This window comes from Phalangium opilio, unplaced genomic scaffold, assembly GCF_054372755.1.
Source record: "Phalangium opilio isolate 3A_F unplaced genomic scaffold, DU_Popi_V2 ptg000038l_1, whole genome shotgun sequence".
NCBI classification, from domain to species: domain Eukaryota; kingdom Metazoa; phylum Arthropoda; class Arachnida; order Opiliones; family Phalangiidae; genus Phalangium; species Phalangium opilio.
The window spans coordinates 5,110,965-5,124,509 of record NW_028324161.1 but is presented as its reverse complement, the minus strand read 5'-3'; the positions used below and the strand labels follow the sequence as shown (position 1 = coordinate 5,124,509).

The window sequence follows — 13,545 nt, the reverse complement described above, 5'->3', positions numbered from 1 at the left end:
AGCTTCCTAAAATGTACATGGAACATAAATGGAACGAAAATGGGCGTTACTAATCTAGCGTATGACGATTTAATAAGCGGAACTAACTTTCAGTTTTATGTACTCATCTGTGGTTTTCTCCATTTGATCTACCGCTTCAATTAGTTTCTCGTGTAGTTGACTTTTTTGTGATCGAAGTTCAGAGTTCTCACTTTCCAGAGTCTGTAAGATGTTTGAAATTCATGTGATATGTTTTAAAGGTTTGTCACTGGTTACTGAGAGCTTGTCATGAAGTGAATAAGGTAGGTCATAGATTCTCGTGAAGTGACGCCTGGTGAGGCGCTGTCAAAGGCTTAGTACAGACTAAATAGGATGATGGACTGCAAAACCGGGTGTACTCAATTCTTGCTTATCGTTCTCAAACTAGCTCTCAGTAAGTCTCTAGCATTGCCAAGTATAGGTAGTGTCATACTTATGGAACATATCTTATAAACTTATGATTCAATTAAGGGGAAAACCAATTTACAAAAGTTTTGAAGCATAGGCCCTTATAAACTACTAGGGCTCGCCGTGCGCGATGCCATATCGGTGTCGCCTTCTGGTGGAAAAGATGTGAAGTTTGCTCATGTTATTAGAATTTCTGATGGAAAATATCTGTAGCAAGCGACAGGCGGTTGCAACAAGAGCATGAAATGAGGAACAGAACGTCATAACAGTGGTACGACATGAAACCAGTGTCGCCTTCTGGTGGAAATTTAAGGTTTTTAACTCGCGTCTTTCTATTGCTATGAAAGCGTGCTACGTGCGACGTCATAACGGTGTCGCCTTCTGGCGGGAAATATCTGGAACTCGCGACTGGCGCTCGTTTAATACAGCACATCGCGTGCGACTTTAAAACGATGTCGTTTCTAGTGGAAAATATCTGTATTTTGAGGCTGGTAGTTGCTATAAAAGCGTGACATGTGCAGTGTCGCCGTCTGACGGAAAAGATCTGTAGCTATAGCTACTGGCCGTTGCTACTAGAGAATACCGCATGCAAGGTCAAAACGGTGTCGCCATCTGGTGGAAAACAACTGTAGTTCACGAATGGCAGTTGTTAATAATGCGTGACACATGCGATATTATAACAGTGTCGTTCTTTTCAAGATATCTCCAAAAACATCAGACAATGAAATAGATATTTCTCAAAACAAGGGACTTGCAAACATAAAAGGCTTTCTTTTCGCACTCTATTTGGTAAAAAACGTTGATATCCGAAATGAAAGACACCATAAGTTTATAAGATATGTTTCATAAGTATGACAATACCTATACTTCGTAATGCTAGAGACTTACAGCTCGAGCTAGTTCGAGAACGACGGAAGCGAAAATTGACTACACTCGGTTTTGCAGTCCATCTTACTATTTAGTCTGCGTAACTAAGCCTTTGACAGCGCCTAACCAGGCGTTACTTTATGAGAATCTATGATGTTTCACCTACATTGTCACTTCATGACAAGCTCCAGTTTGTAACCCGTGACAAACTTATATGAGACCAAGTGGCCTTACATGTATTGATAACAATAAAGTGGAACTCCAAAACAAAATTCAAAACAAAAAAATTATAGACAGATACTAGAGGTGTGCGAGTCCTCATTTTTAGGTTTCGAGTCCGAGTCCGAGTCCTGGAAAAGTGGTCTCGTCGAGTCCTCGAGTCCAATTTTGCAGGACTCGTCGAGTCCATTTTCGAGTCCAAAAAACATGGTTTCGAGTCCAAAATTCTTAATCAGAGCCCAAAATTCGTCAAATTTGCTCTTAAAACATTCTGTTTTTTTTTCTAACTGTTTCAAAACTAAACATTAAAAGTAATTTTAACTTTTTTAAATATGAAAACGTTTTTATCAGTAGCTGATAAAGTTGGCTATTAAGTTGGTAAAGAAAAACGGACTCGACAAGCCCTAAACGGGTAATTTTAGGCCTTGGACCAGGACCCGGGTACCCGTTCGAGTCCTAGGAAAACCAGTTTCGAGTACCCGCACAGCCCTAACAGATACCAAAAAGATACCTTTATATCATTTAGAAGTTGATGAATCTCGGCGTTTTTAACTTTTATCTTTGCCAAGAGCTCTTTCTCTTTCATTTTGCAGCTTTCTTCTTTCGATACTTCAACATTCTTTATCATCTCTTTGCTTTCCTCCAGTTGTTCTTGCAACTTCTCAATCTCGTCACGCAAGATACTCCGCTCCTCTTCCTGCTTCTCAACCATTTCAAGAGCCTAAGTACAATTAGAAAAAAAGCTTTCTCAGAAATCAACCGAGTAGATTGTAACTCGTGAACTGTCCACACTTTCTCCAACTCTCGTTTGGTTCTCCTGATTTCAGTCTTTTTCGATTCAATTTCTTTAGTCAAAGTCAAGTTTTCCTCTTCGAGTTCCTCGTTTCGAAGATTATGTTTCAGAAGCGACGTATCACTGCCTTTTCTCGAACCCTAAACATAAGAGTAATTAAATAAGTTTTATTCATGATGAACATGAGTCATAATTTCTAGACTGAAAAGACAAGTTCAGATAATATAACATTAAGAACAGTATTTTTCTAAATATAAACGGAAAAATATTATCAAAAATAAGTGATCGCTTATTACAAAATAATTAGCATTTAATCAGTCTTAAAAATAATCAAGGATTACTGCCTCGCCATCCACCATTGGTTTAGTGGCGTCTACTAAATCGAATCCCCTTACCTCTCTCAGCTGGTGAGAATTCAACAAATCCCGGTACTCCCATTGGTTTAGTGGCGTCTGCTAAACTGAACCACTTACTCCTACGGGATTGGTTGAATTCTAACAGGCTGATAGACCTAATCATAAGAGTTTTTGGCTAGCAGACGCCACTAAACCAATAGCAGATGGCGCAGTAGTCCTTGATTATGTTCAAGACTATTTAAATGCTAATTATTTTGTATCAAAGAGATCATTTATTTTTTTTATTAAACTTTTCCTTTTATACTAAGAAAAAGGCCATTCTTCTAAGGTATAATCAAGAAGCGATATCTAGTTTACTAGGGAGAAGGTATAAGATGCGTAAGTATTCGCGCGCCATAGTCCCAGTTCCTCCTTTTTAAAATACAAGGGGGGATGTAAAAGGAGACCAAGCTATTTCGCTACACTCTCCTCAGTCGAAAAATACGTAATTTTCGTCACTCGCGTCGTGCTGACGTGAATTTTCAAGAACCAATGAGATGCTGCTGGTTGTAATTTAGAGGTGGCGGGGATTAACTCCAGACCTACTATATGTTTGGACCGGAGACAAAGCTGGAAATGTGGCGAATTTATACCTTCTCCCTAGTAAACTAGATATCGCTTCTTGGTATAGTATAATAATAGGTTACTTTTCCTTTAATCAATTAAAATGAACTTAATTGTTTTTCTACTTCATTATCCCTTTGTTTAAAAGGAATTTTACATTGGGATTAATATTAAAGTAAATGATTCGGCCTATAGGGTCACAACTGGTCTTAAACTCTTAATGAAGAAGCAAAGGGTCACTGCCTTTTGTGACATAATCCTTTGCCTTTCTTTTGTGACAAGTGTAAATATTCCGAACCATTGCAATCCAAGCTTTTGGGGGATAATCAATCCTAAACCCTTGAATAGTACAAATAGCAGGGTTCATACAACTTTTAGAAAACAAATTTCCCTGAGATTTCCAGGTTTTTCCCCATATACTTCCCGTATATGGAGTATCCTATGATGCAAATGTTAACGGAGGAGGATGGGACAAATATGACTATTACATAATCAAAGGACATCCCCTTATCTCTAATATAACCAGAGTTATGAGCCTCCAAAGTATAGTGTAATGTTAATCCTATGGAGGGTATGTTCACGAACATTTTGCTTAATTATGTGGCCCCTTTTTGACGCAAATTTCCCTGATTTCCCTGAATTTTACTAAAAATTCGAAATTCCCTGAGTTTTCCCTGAGGTTTTTGTCAACTATTTATTTCCCTGATTTCCAGGTTTGTATGAACCCTGAAATAGAAAATAGTTTTGCACAAGACAATGCAACCAAAACTGACATCTCAGTACCTTGACATTCTCCAACTCATCCTTCAGATCTTCAATCTCGGCTAAAAGCTCCTTTTCATGACGAGCGCTCAGTCTTCCTTGATCCTTGGCCATTTGCTCCAATTCTTCCATCGCAACCTCCGCTTGCAACCCTTTCAGCTTGAACACAATGTTATTTATTCATTTATTTTATCTTAACCTAAAGTTTGTTTTCTTAAAGAATTTATACCTGCAAAACTGATTTTGACACCAGAAAGAGCTTATGCAGTCTTTTGGGATCATCTTCGTTTGATGGCTTAAACTTTAATAATATGGGTTAATTAAAAACAATGGCAAATTTATATTCTAATTAGGGTACTTACATTAATTAGTTTTTTGTAGAAACTTTCGGCTAAATCATCATTTATATCCTGAAGATTGCATTTGTCAATTTCGTTCCAATCAATAGGCGCCATGCGGACTTAAATGTAGAAGTATTTAATATTTTACACAAGAGAATAGGGTAATGGCAGCCCTCTGCCTTCGATTATAACATGGGGTGCCATTAGTCTATATTGCATGTGTTTTTGTTATTTATTTTTTGGTAGTCATTGTCTTCTTTTCACAAATTTGTTACTTACCATGTGTACCAATAATAATAGAGGTTATTAAAATACGAACACCATGGAATCCATGTAACACACAACCACAGGTTTCCACTTCACAATTTTGAAATTGGAGTTGAAAAATCCAAGTTGACTTAACACAGGCTCGGACACAATGTTGGAGTTGGACTACGAATCGTCGAAGTAACTATACGGTGCTTTCCCGGATATTGCTGGTGAAATGCTCTTCTAGCATTATAAACATACCAAAAACGGAGGGGGTCACGTCATCACCTAAATTAACTTAGTCCATTTTATTATATCTTATCTTTTAATTATTGTCTCAACGTTTCAATTAGCCTGTTTTGAAAGGCCTTGGTAGAAGCTGTCTGCTTAGACACTTCGATGTCTTTGGTCTGCTACAAACATTTTTGTTTGTTATGTTTCCATAGCAACGAAAGTAACAGAGAGCTGGACATAGGAAATCTTACAGCAGTTCTATTGGAGGCTGCAGTTAGATCTTGAAGAGAAATACGCATAATTTCCGGACCGGTTTTAACATTGGTTTTATTCCCGCCAAAGTGTTTATGCTGATTTTGATTTACCAAGCGATCCGTACTGACCATTGACATTCTGATCTATCTTTTATTTTTATTTTAAATTTACCGTTTTCGAGACAGAAGCGCAAATTAAACAGAAATAATCGCTCACACTAAAATCGTGTTCACAATCGAAACTCCTCGTAGCAACTGAACGTTTTGATTTTAAATTTACCGTACTCTAGAGAGAGAACGACACGAAGCATTTTCAAAAATGGACTGCCGAGCCACACGCTCAAATCGAACATGATTTGAATTACGCGTCGAGTCCAGATTGAGGGAAGATAGAGTCTTTGTAACCCACGTGACGCGATTCATCCACTCGTAGGGTATGGTCCTTTTTCAAATTTTAGGCCACCGCCCCTTATGCGAGCGCCATCTAGCGTTCTAGATCGGTAATAAACGTCGCCGACGCTACCTTTAATAGAAATCGGTTCCGAACTTCCGACTCGAGTAAGTCGAGTTCGAATTTCGCAAGCGAACTATGGAAGATGTGAATCCGAGCATAGCCCACTCGATCACGCGTTAAACTGATCGAGTGGGCTATGATCCGAGTTAGAGGTGATCTCGACTTACCTCTGAAACAAAAAAAAACCTTTTCAGGGTACTCCGAGAGCGCGAATCAGTTCCATGGAATCATAGAGACTATAAACCCCAAGGAGTGGAAGGAATGCCTCAACTTGTTGTGTTGCCCCCTTTTTTCCTGATACAGGGCGACTTCCGCTAAGCAAAATTAAACGGGCCGGAAGCTCTCATGTACCAATTTACCTGAGCAACATCATTATTTGCGCTTGTAGAGCGGGGGACCTGCCACTCCTTGGGGTTTATAGTCTCTATGATGGAATTCGCTATTAACGATCTAAAATTAATTGGACGAAAATTTTAAAACGAAAGTTATACAAATATTTGATTTTTCATTTTTTGGCCGATTTTTTTATCCTTTTGGTTTTTTGTTTTTTTTTTTGAGTGGCTAAACGACACAGAAATACGCGTGTTCCATTTATAGATCTAGAATAGCTCTTGCACGGATATTCGTTCAAGCGATCAGTAGAGAAAGAGGGATCACTGGCTAAAAAAACTGAGATTAAAGGAACTCCGGAAACGATGCGTAGTTTATTTCCGGAGCTACCTGTGGATAATAATGACCGCCTCTCTGTCCGATTTTATGACGTAATAGAGCAAATCGCGAGCGATCCCAGACAGTACAAGTCACGCAAATCAAGACTTGCGTATTAACAAGGTGTGGTTGAGTTTGGAAAGATTATGTTAGTTTCGAATGTACAAAGTTAGTATAACAAACCCCAACGGCGGGTGTACGCGCTTACTAAATTAATTAAAGGATCACTTTAATATTGTGGACCCTAGGGGGTCACTGGTCCCAAGTACTAGTGCAAAAATATCCTATGTTTAATATTTCTCTAGTAAACAATGCATACGTTTGAGCAGCCATCAATTAGGGCCGTGTTAATGTTAACCAGGATTTAACTTTCCTGCTTCGGCATGCTTATTGCAGTTTTTTGAAAATCACTTGCCGTTGCGAAAGGAATATTTAATTCGCTCCCATTAAAACCCTGCTTAAGGCTTTATTTTAATTACATCGCAAATTTCAAAGTTTGGTACATTTTACACTGATTAAAAACTATAAATCAAATAACAGTCGACAAAATCAGGTGGTTTGATTGTTGGTGGTTTAGTGGGTTTAGGCATGAACCTATACAACAATGAATGTTCCCCGTCAAAACTCTAACCTCTGGGTCAGACTTGTGTGGGGCTTATGCATAGACGACACTAGTCACGTGGTGAAACCTTCTTTCCCAATAATCCCGAGTTTGAACAAGAGGCAAGAGCGACCCCTGACATTACTAAATTAGGTTTTATGTGATCTTATATTCAACTATATAAGAGGGAATTTCTGTATTATTAATTTTGGCAAGAAATAAATTACCGATGAAAAAATTATGCATTTTAATGAATGCAGAAACAAATAAAAACATTTTAACTTACCTATACCAGAACTTGTTTCAACATCGGCATCGTTCTGCGTGCGACTATAATTGCATGCTACATACAATGGACTAAATCTGTCACAATTTAGTGGATTGACGTCACTTCCGGCTTCTAATAGCTTCTCGACGATTTCATCATAACCAAACCGGCAAGCCAAGTACAAAGGCGAAAATAATCCAAAGGAGCCATCAAAATACCACCGTTCCACTTTTTCGAATTGTCATTCCTGATACTGAACTAAAAGCTTTAACAGACTTTGGTTATCTTTGGATAAAATATCGATCAATTTGCTCAGTGTATCAAATTGACCTTCGCGGATTAGTACGTGTAGAACGGTTTCTTTCGAGGCATTGTGGCACGCTGGTGGATTCGTGGGATAATTCTCTTCTAAAAATTCGATGTAACTTCGTAAAATCTTCTCAGTTTCCTCAGAATTTTTGCCTTTTCGAATGAGTACATCGAGGAAGGTTCGAATCACTGTAAATCCAGCTTTTAACATTATTTCTCGAGTCAAAATTGACAATTTACTCCAGGCGCCTGCGTTTGTTTCCACAATTTTAGCTAGATACAAAAGGTAATCCACTACGAAATATTCAGCAAAGGTTCGATGTATAAACGTCAGATTTCCAATATAAACTCCCGCCTTTAAAAGTGAATCCTCAAGTAGGCCTTCTTCGTCCTCAAGTTCGGGGTAATTCAATTCTTCATATACGTTTTCAGACAGTAAAAGTTGAAGAGCGTATTGTCTGTGTTTCTGAAGTATTAGTGTTTTCATACTTTTTAGTGCATTGTTCGTAGCTACATTACCGTCCGCCGGGGAACATTTTTCGTTATCGTAAATTCCAACTTTGCCTTCAATGAAATTTTCGTATAAATCCACTAACGATACGTTGTCTATCATTGCGAATTGTCCATTTGAAATGTTACGGAGCATATATGACGCCAATAATCTGCATTGTAATGGGACTCCCATGAACTGTCTTTCGTTATCTTTTATAGAGTTGGATAAATTGTCAATTGATGTTGAGACGTATTTATTCAAATCTTCAAGCGTTCCCGGGAATTTTATATTCACAATATTAAATTGTTTTTGCAAATATTTAACAATGAACTCCACTTGATCTTCTTTCGAAAATGGTACCATAGTATGGGCCCAAGTGCTCAAACAATTTTTCAACTGTTCCTTGGTATATGGCCTAGTTGATATTATAATTTTCTCGACACGAGTTTTCATCAACGCTTCTAGCATTTTTATAACCTGGCTATCATAAGTCGGACTAATTTCGTCAAATCCGTCGAAAAGTAGCACCAGTCTCTCGTAATTGGTTAACGAATTTTCAAACAACTTTTCTTCAAATGGATTTTTCAATTTCGTGTTTTCGCTGCAAGGTAAGATATATTTCAGCATAAAATCCGATAACTCTTTCGAATTTGCGATGGAAATTTCCTCCTCTTCTAGCGTTTTTAAAGTCTTGCTGCAATCGTTTAAGTTGACTCTAATTACCCAATAATTTGGATATTTAAGTTTGATTTTTTGTCCCAATACAGAAAGCACGGTTGATTTTCCCATCCCGGGAGTGTCGGAAATAATCAGTGATTTGTCGGATTTTTCAATCAATGTTTCTTCAGAATAGGAAGATCTCTGATCTTTGACCAAGTACTTTTGTAAGTAACCCAGCTTACCACGTGACTTGTACGAAATTAACTTTGAATTTGAATCATACTTTAACCAATGAATGTTCTTCATTGGATATTGTTTGCATAAACGTTGAAAATCCTCATCTTTCGTTATTTGAACGCAGTTTTCTTTATTTGCGAAACGCGGATCGTTTAGAGCTTTTAATTCGGAAGAGTCTATGTTGTTTAAACATTTTTCATCAATATCGTCTTTTAGTTGGAGCTCTCGTGGAATATAATAATCCTCGACGTCACCCAAACTCTCGAGCTCTTTTCCGACAGTTATGACTTTATTTTGAATCAAATTAAATAGAATTTCCCCTTTCAGAACTTCTTCAAATTGAATAAAATCCTTTTCACAAAAGAGATCTTTTAAACTCGAGTTTTCATTTCCTTGAAATTTGATTACTCTCTTCATAAGATCTTCCTGAGCTTCAGTGGTCAACTCGCCCCAAGTGATTCCGTCATGTTTTATCACGTGCTGAATCTTTATATCTTGGTTATTCCCATCCGTTATTAAAACTAATTCGATATTAGTTTCAGTAGATCTCATTTCGTCTTGCAAATCTTGCAAAAATTTCCCACGTTCGGTGTTCGAGCCGAGTTCGCCAGCGCATTCGATTAATATTATCGTTTCTCCCAAATTTTCGTGTTTTAAAAATTCCTTCAAAGTGAAGAAAGTTTCCGTTGTTAATAAACTTTGCAATTCAAAGGCCAAAATAGGGATGTCAAAAACCGCCCGGTTTAACCGAAAACCGGTTTTTTCAATTCCGGAGCACCGGTTTTTTCCGGTTTTTTAATTCTTCGGTTTTAATCGGTTTTTTAAAATAAAAACCGAAAACCGAATCGGTTTTTTTAAATTCACAAAATTAAAAGTTTTCCCTTTTTGTCACTTAATGTTACTTAGCTTCGGTTGGCTGCTAACAATCTACCACCATGGAGCAATATCAAAGGAGACATAGATGCGTATAAAGCAATTTTAAAGGAAGTTTCGTTCTCACTCCAAGAAAATTACTGCATCTATCGAGTAATTTTTCATTGGCCTATTCTAGAATGCCAATGGAAAACGGCATTACTTAACACCAATAGGTACTAACTACCCGGTACTAGTATTTGGTCTTGAGTTTACGTTGGAGTATCGCACTTTTCAACATTTATCATAAACGACCGGTTAAAAACCGGTTTTTTGAAAAACCGGTTTTTTTGGCCAGTTTTTTGAATCGGTTAAACCGGCCATTTAAATATACCGGTTAACCGAAAACCGGTTTTTTTCTGGGAAGTTGACATCCCTAGGCCAAAATTAAATTATTTCCCGGTGAACTTGGAATTGTCGACAGAGCCTTTGCCATAGCGATATCGGTTCCGTGCTGAGCCTAAACTTTGCTTGGTTTATTTTCGAAAAAGTTTATCAAAGCATGCCAAGGATGTTTTGAGTCTTCGACCTTTAATTTGATTAAATCTTTGATTTGTTTTTCATTTACTTCTGACTAAGCCTATTGTGGATATTACTTGTTATACCCGCCGGAGTCTATATCTTAGTCTTCTTCATGAAGTCACTAAACCAAGGATTATTCTATATACAGATGTTGTATAGCTTAAGCAATATATAAACAGCCATTTCAAATAACAATATTAAAAAATAATCTTTGGAATATCAAAATGAAACAGAGCTTTAAAGCTACAAAAGTACTAAATGCATCATAATTACGAAAAATACTTCCACATATTCACTTTATATTATGGAAAAAGGGAATATTAAGGTTCTGTATGATTTCTTAACACATCAACACAAGGCTAACTGCTAACGCGACGCACTAGTGTAACAATGGACGGACACACACAGACAAAAACATAAGCTGCTTTTTAACTCTTTCCGTATTAATTTTGAGTAGAGAAACCAGATTATCTTAAATATTAAAATAAATATAATTAATATTAAATATTTTCTTCGTCAGTTGTTTGCCTTATTGAGCGTTACATCGTTTTGATAAAGAACAATTAAACATTCTTGAGAGACCTGACTAATATTGGCGTTTGAAATGAAGCATACGCCGGTTGCCTCGCCTTACTCAAATAGGTAGTATATAAGGGTGTCGAACTACACTTTAAGGCAAGAACAACCGCAATTGCGAAAACCTTTGGTGGACAACCCACCCTAGGGAGCCTAGACGTTTCTCGTAACCCTAGCTGATCGCCGCGAATGTCTTAAACCAAACGATGACGATGGAGTTAGAAGCCAATGAGACAGATTGGTGTCTATGTGGAATAGACGGAAGACCAGTAGATGGTGGTATTTAGAAGCCAGTATGTACAGACTGGTGTCCAAGTGGGATGGACAAAGACCAGAAGATGGTGGTGATTAGAAGCCAGTATATACAGACTGATGTCCATGTGGGATGGACGAAGACAGAAAGATGGTGGTGATTAGATGCCAGTAAGTACAGACTGGTGTCCGTGTGGGATGGACAAAGACCAGAAGATGGTGGTGTGAGAACTCAAGTAGAGGAGCCATTTCCGTGACTGTGAAAGAAGTTCGGAAATGGCGAACACGTTTGCTCCGATTTGGAAACTGCGAACGCGGTCACGTGGGTGTAACAACAGACAGACAGACACACAGACACGTCAAAATTAGAACCTCTCCGTGACATACGTCACTCGGAGAGGTAAAAATGGAATAATGCGCGTTTGTAGTCACCACTTAAAATGAGGGAAACGAAACTAGGAAATAAATGCACGTTTTGAGATACAGTATCGGAATTTAAATACACGAGGTACTGTAGTCATCAAATCTAAAGCCTAGCTTTCAACGCTTGAAATATTTTGCTTTCATTAAAAGTTCGGTTCGTTACGAAAAATTAAGTGACCTAGACGTTATTGCTCGAGTCCATGTCTAGTTCTTAAAACAAAACTTGGTAAAGGCAGACGACTTCTGATAGGTTCCTGCCTTTGACAAATTAAGTTTCTTGTGCAGAAGATTACCAAGCATACATTGCCTTTAAGTTCAGCATAATCAGCATAATGTTCCTAATCTAATGTTAATTTCAGCCGTGTGTTGGTTATGAGTCTATTGAACTAATTTTCGAATAGTAAGTCAAAAGATATGTTTGAGATCCAGTTTCTAAACTCATTTCATTCCACAATTATAAGTATCACGTCAATTGTAAACAGTACAATTGGGTTTTCTGGAAATTTGGCTAAACATTAGTAACATAATAACATACCATTCAACTTTTCTTTAAGTATTCTTTCTCTGTTTTTGATGTCCACTGCCTCTCTGGTTAGCTCGGCAAACTTCTTTTCCAGTTCAGAATTTCTAGTATCCATGCTATCAAAAACTTGTTTGAGTTGCTCGTGTTGCAATAGAAGATGATCGGCTCTTTGTCGTTCATTGGCTTCCTTTAACAAAGTAACTCGCAGTTCATTTTGTAAACTAGCTTCATCCAAATTTGCGTGATTTTCTGTAAGGTTACCAGTTCAGTAAGGAAGTTCGTAAAAAATTTTGAAGTGCTTACCAAGAATTTTGACTTTCTCATTTAAGAGGCGATTATCTAATTTAAGTTTTTCACATTCAAATTTTAATTTCTTGGTTAGCTCCTGAAAAAAGGTTTTGATAAGTATCAATGTAATTTTTCATTCACAAATGTAAGGACAATACAATAAAATATTCGCGTTTGTGCCCCGTTTTCACGTCCCTTAATTACGCTGCCCGTTTACAAGTCCCATAATTACGCTGCCCGCTTACAAGTCCCATAATTACGCTGCCCGCTTATAAGTACCATAATTACGCTGCCCGTTTTCAGGTCCCTTAATTACGCTGCCCGTTTACAAGTCCCATAATTACGCTGCCCGTTTACAAGACCCATAATTACGCTGCCCGTTTACAAGTCCCATAATTACGCTGCCCATTTACAAGTCCCATAATTGCGCTGCCCGTTTACAAGTCCCATAATTACGCTGCCCGTCTACAAGTCCCATAATTACGCTGCCCGTTTACAAGTCCCATAATTACGCTGCCCGTTTACAAGTCCCATAATTACGCTGCCCGTTTACAAGTCCCATAATTGCGCTGCCCGTTTACAAGTCCCATAATTACGCTGCCCGTCTACAAGTCCCATAATTACGCTGCCCGTTTACAAGTCCCATAATTACGCTGCCCGTTTACAAGTCCCATAATTACGCTGCCCGTTTACAAGTCCCATAATTACGCTGCCCGTTTACAAGTCCCATAATTACGCAGCCCGTTTACAAGTCCCATAATTACGCAGCCCGTTTACAAGTCCCATAAATACGCTGCCCGTTTACAAGTCCCATAATTACGCTGCCCGTTTTCATGTCCCATTAGCTAAGATACCCCTATCTCCTTTTGGTTTTATGTGATATTATGAGATTTTTGATATAAAAATTGCCGTATCTCGAAACATAACGCGTTAAAAATTCCCCAGCAAAATAGTGTCAAGCGAGCGCTGCTGATGTCACCCTGGCGCTTCAGCGTTACACCAGGACTCAATAGGTATCCTCCTTCTAACTTATGATTGGCTACTCAAAAGACGTCGTTGACTTGTAAGCCAACACCCAAATCAAATTGACAGGTTAGAAAGGGTATAGCATAGGGATGTATATTCATTGTTATATAAATTCATGGTTTAGTGGGT

The 13,545-nt window shown here is 38.0% G+C and overlaps 2 protein-coding genes across 2 annotated transcripts in view; both read right to left on the bottom strand.

The window, feature by feature from the left end:
* Positions 1-13,545, bottom strand: part of LOC149682772 (centrosomal protein of 290 kDa-like) — a 147,058-nt gene that overhangs the window by 90,634 nt on the left and 42,879 nt on the right. The window lies entirely within an intron of this gene.
* On the bottom strand, positions 70-4,481 carry LOC149682776 (uncharacterized). The gene is made up of 6 exons (XM_089834180.1): positions 4,389-4,481; positions 4,256-4,327; positions 4,048-4,185; positions 2,305-2,445; positions 2,024-2,233; positions 70-201 (listed from the first exon to the last, which is right to left on the bottom strand). Exons 1-6 carry the CDS (start codon positions 4,479-4,481, stop codon positions 70-72), a joined length of 786 nt encoding a protein of 261 aa, XP_089690306.1.

Excerpts from the sequence above, each read along its gene's own strand:
- LOC149682776 (XM_089834180.1), bottom strand. The coding sequence starts at position 4,481 with ATGGCGCCTATTGATTGGAACGAAATTGACAAATGCAATCTTCAGGAT. Across the intron at positions 4,328-4,388 it reads TCTACAAAAAACTAATTAAT|TTTAAGCCATCAAACGAAGA; the intron begins GTAAGTACCCTA and ends ATATTATTAAAG. Across the intron at positions 2,234-2,304 it reads CCAAACGAGAGTTGGAGAAA|GCTCTTGAAATGGTTGAGAA; the intron begins GTGTGGACAGTT and ends AATTGTACTTAG.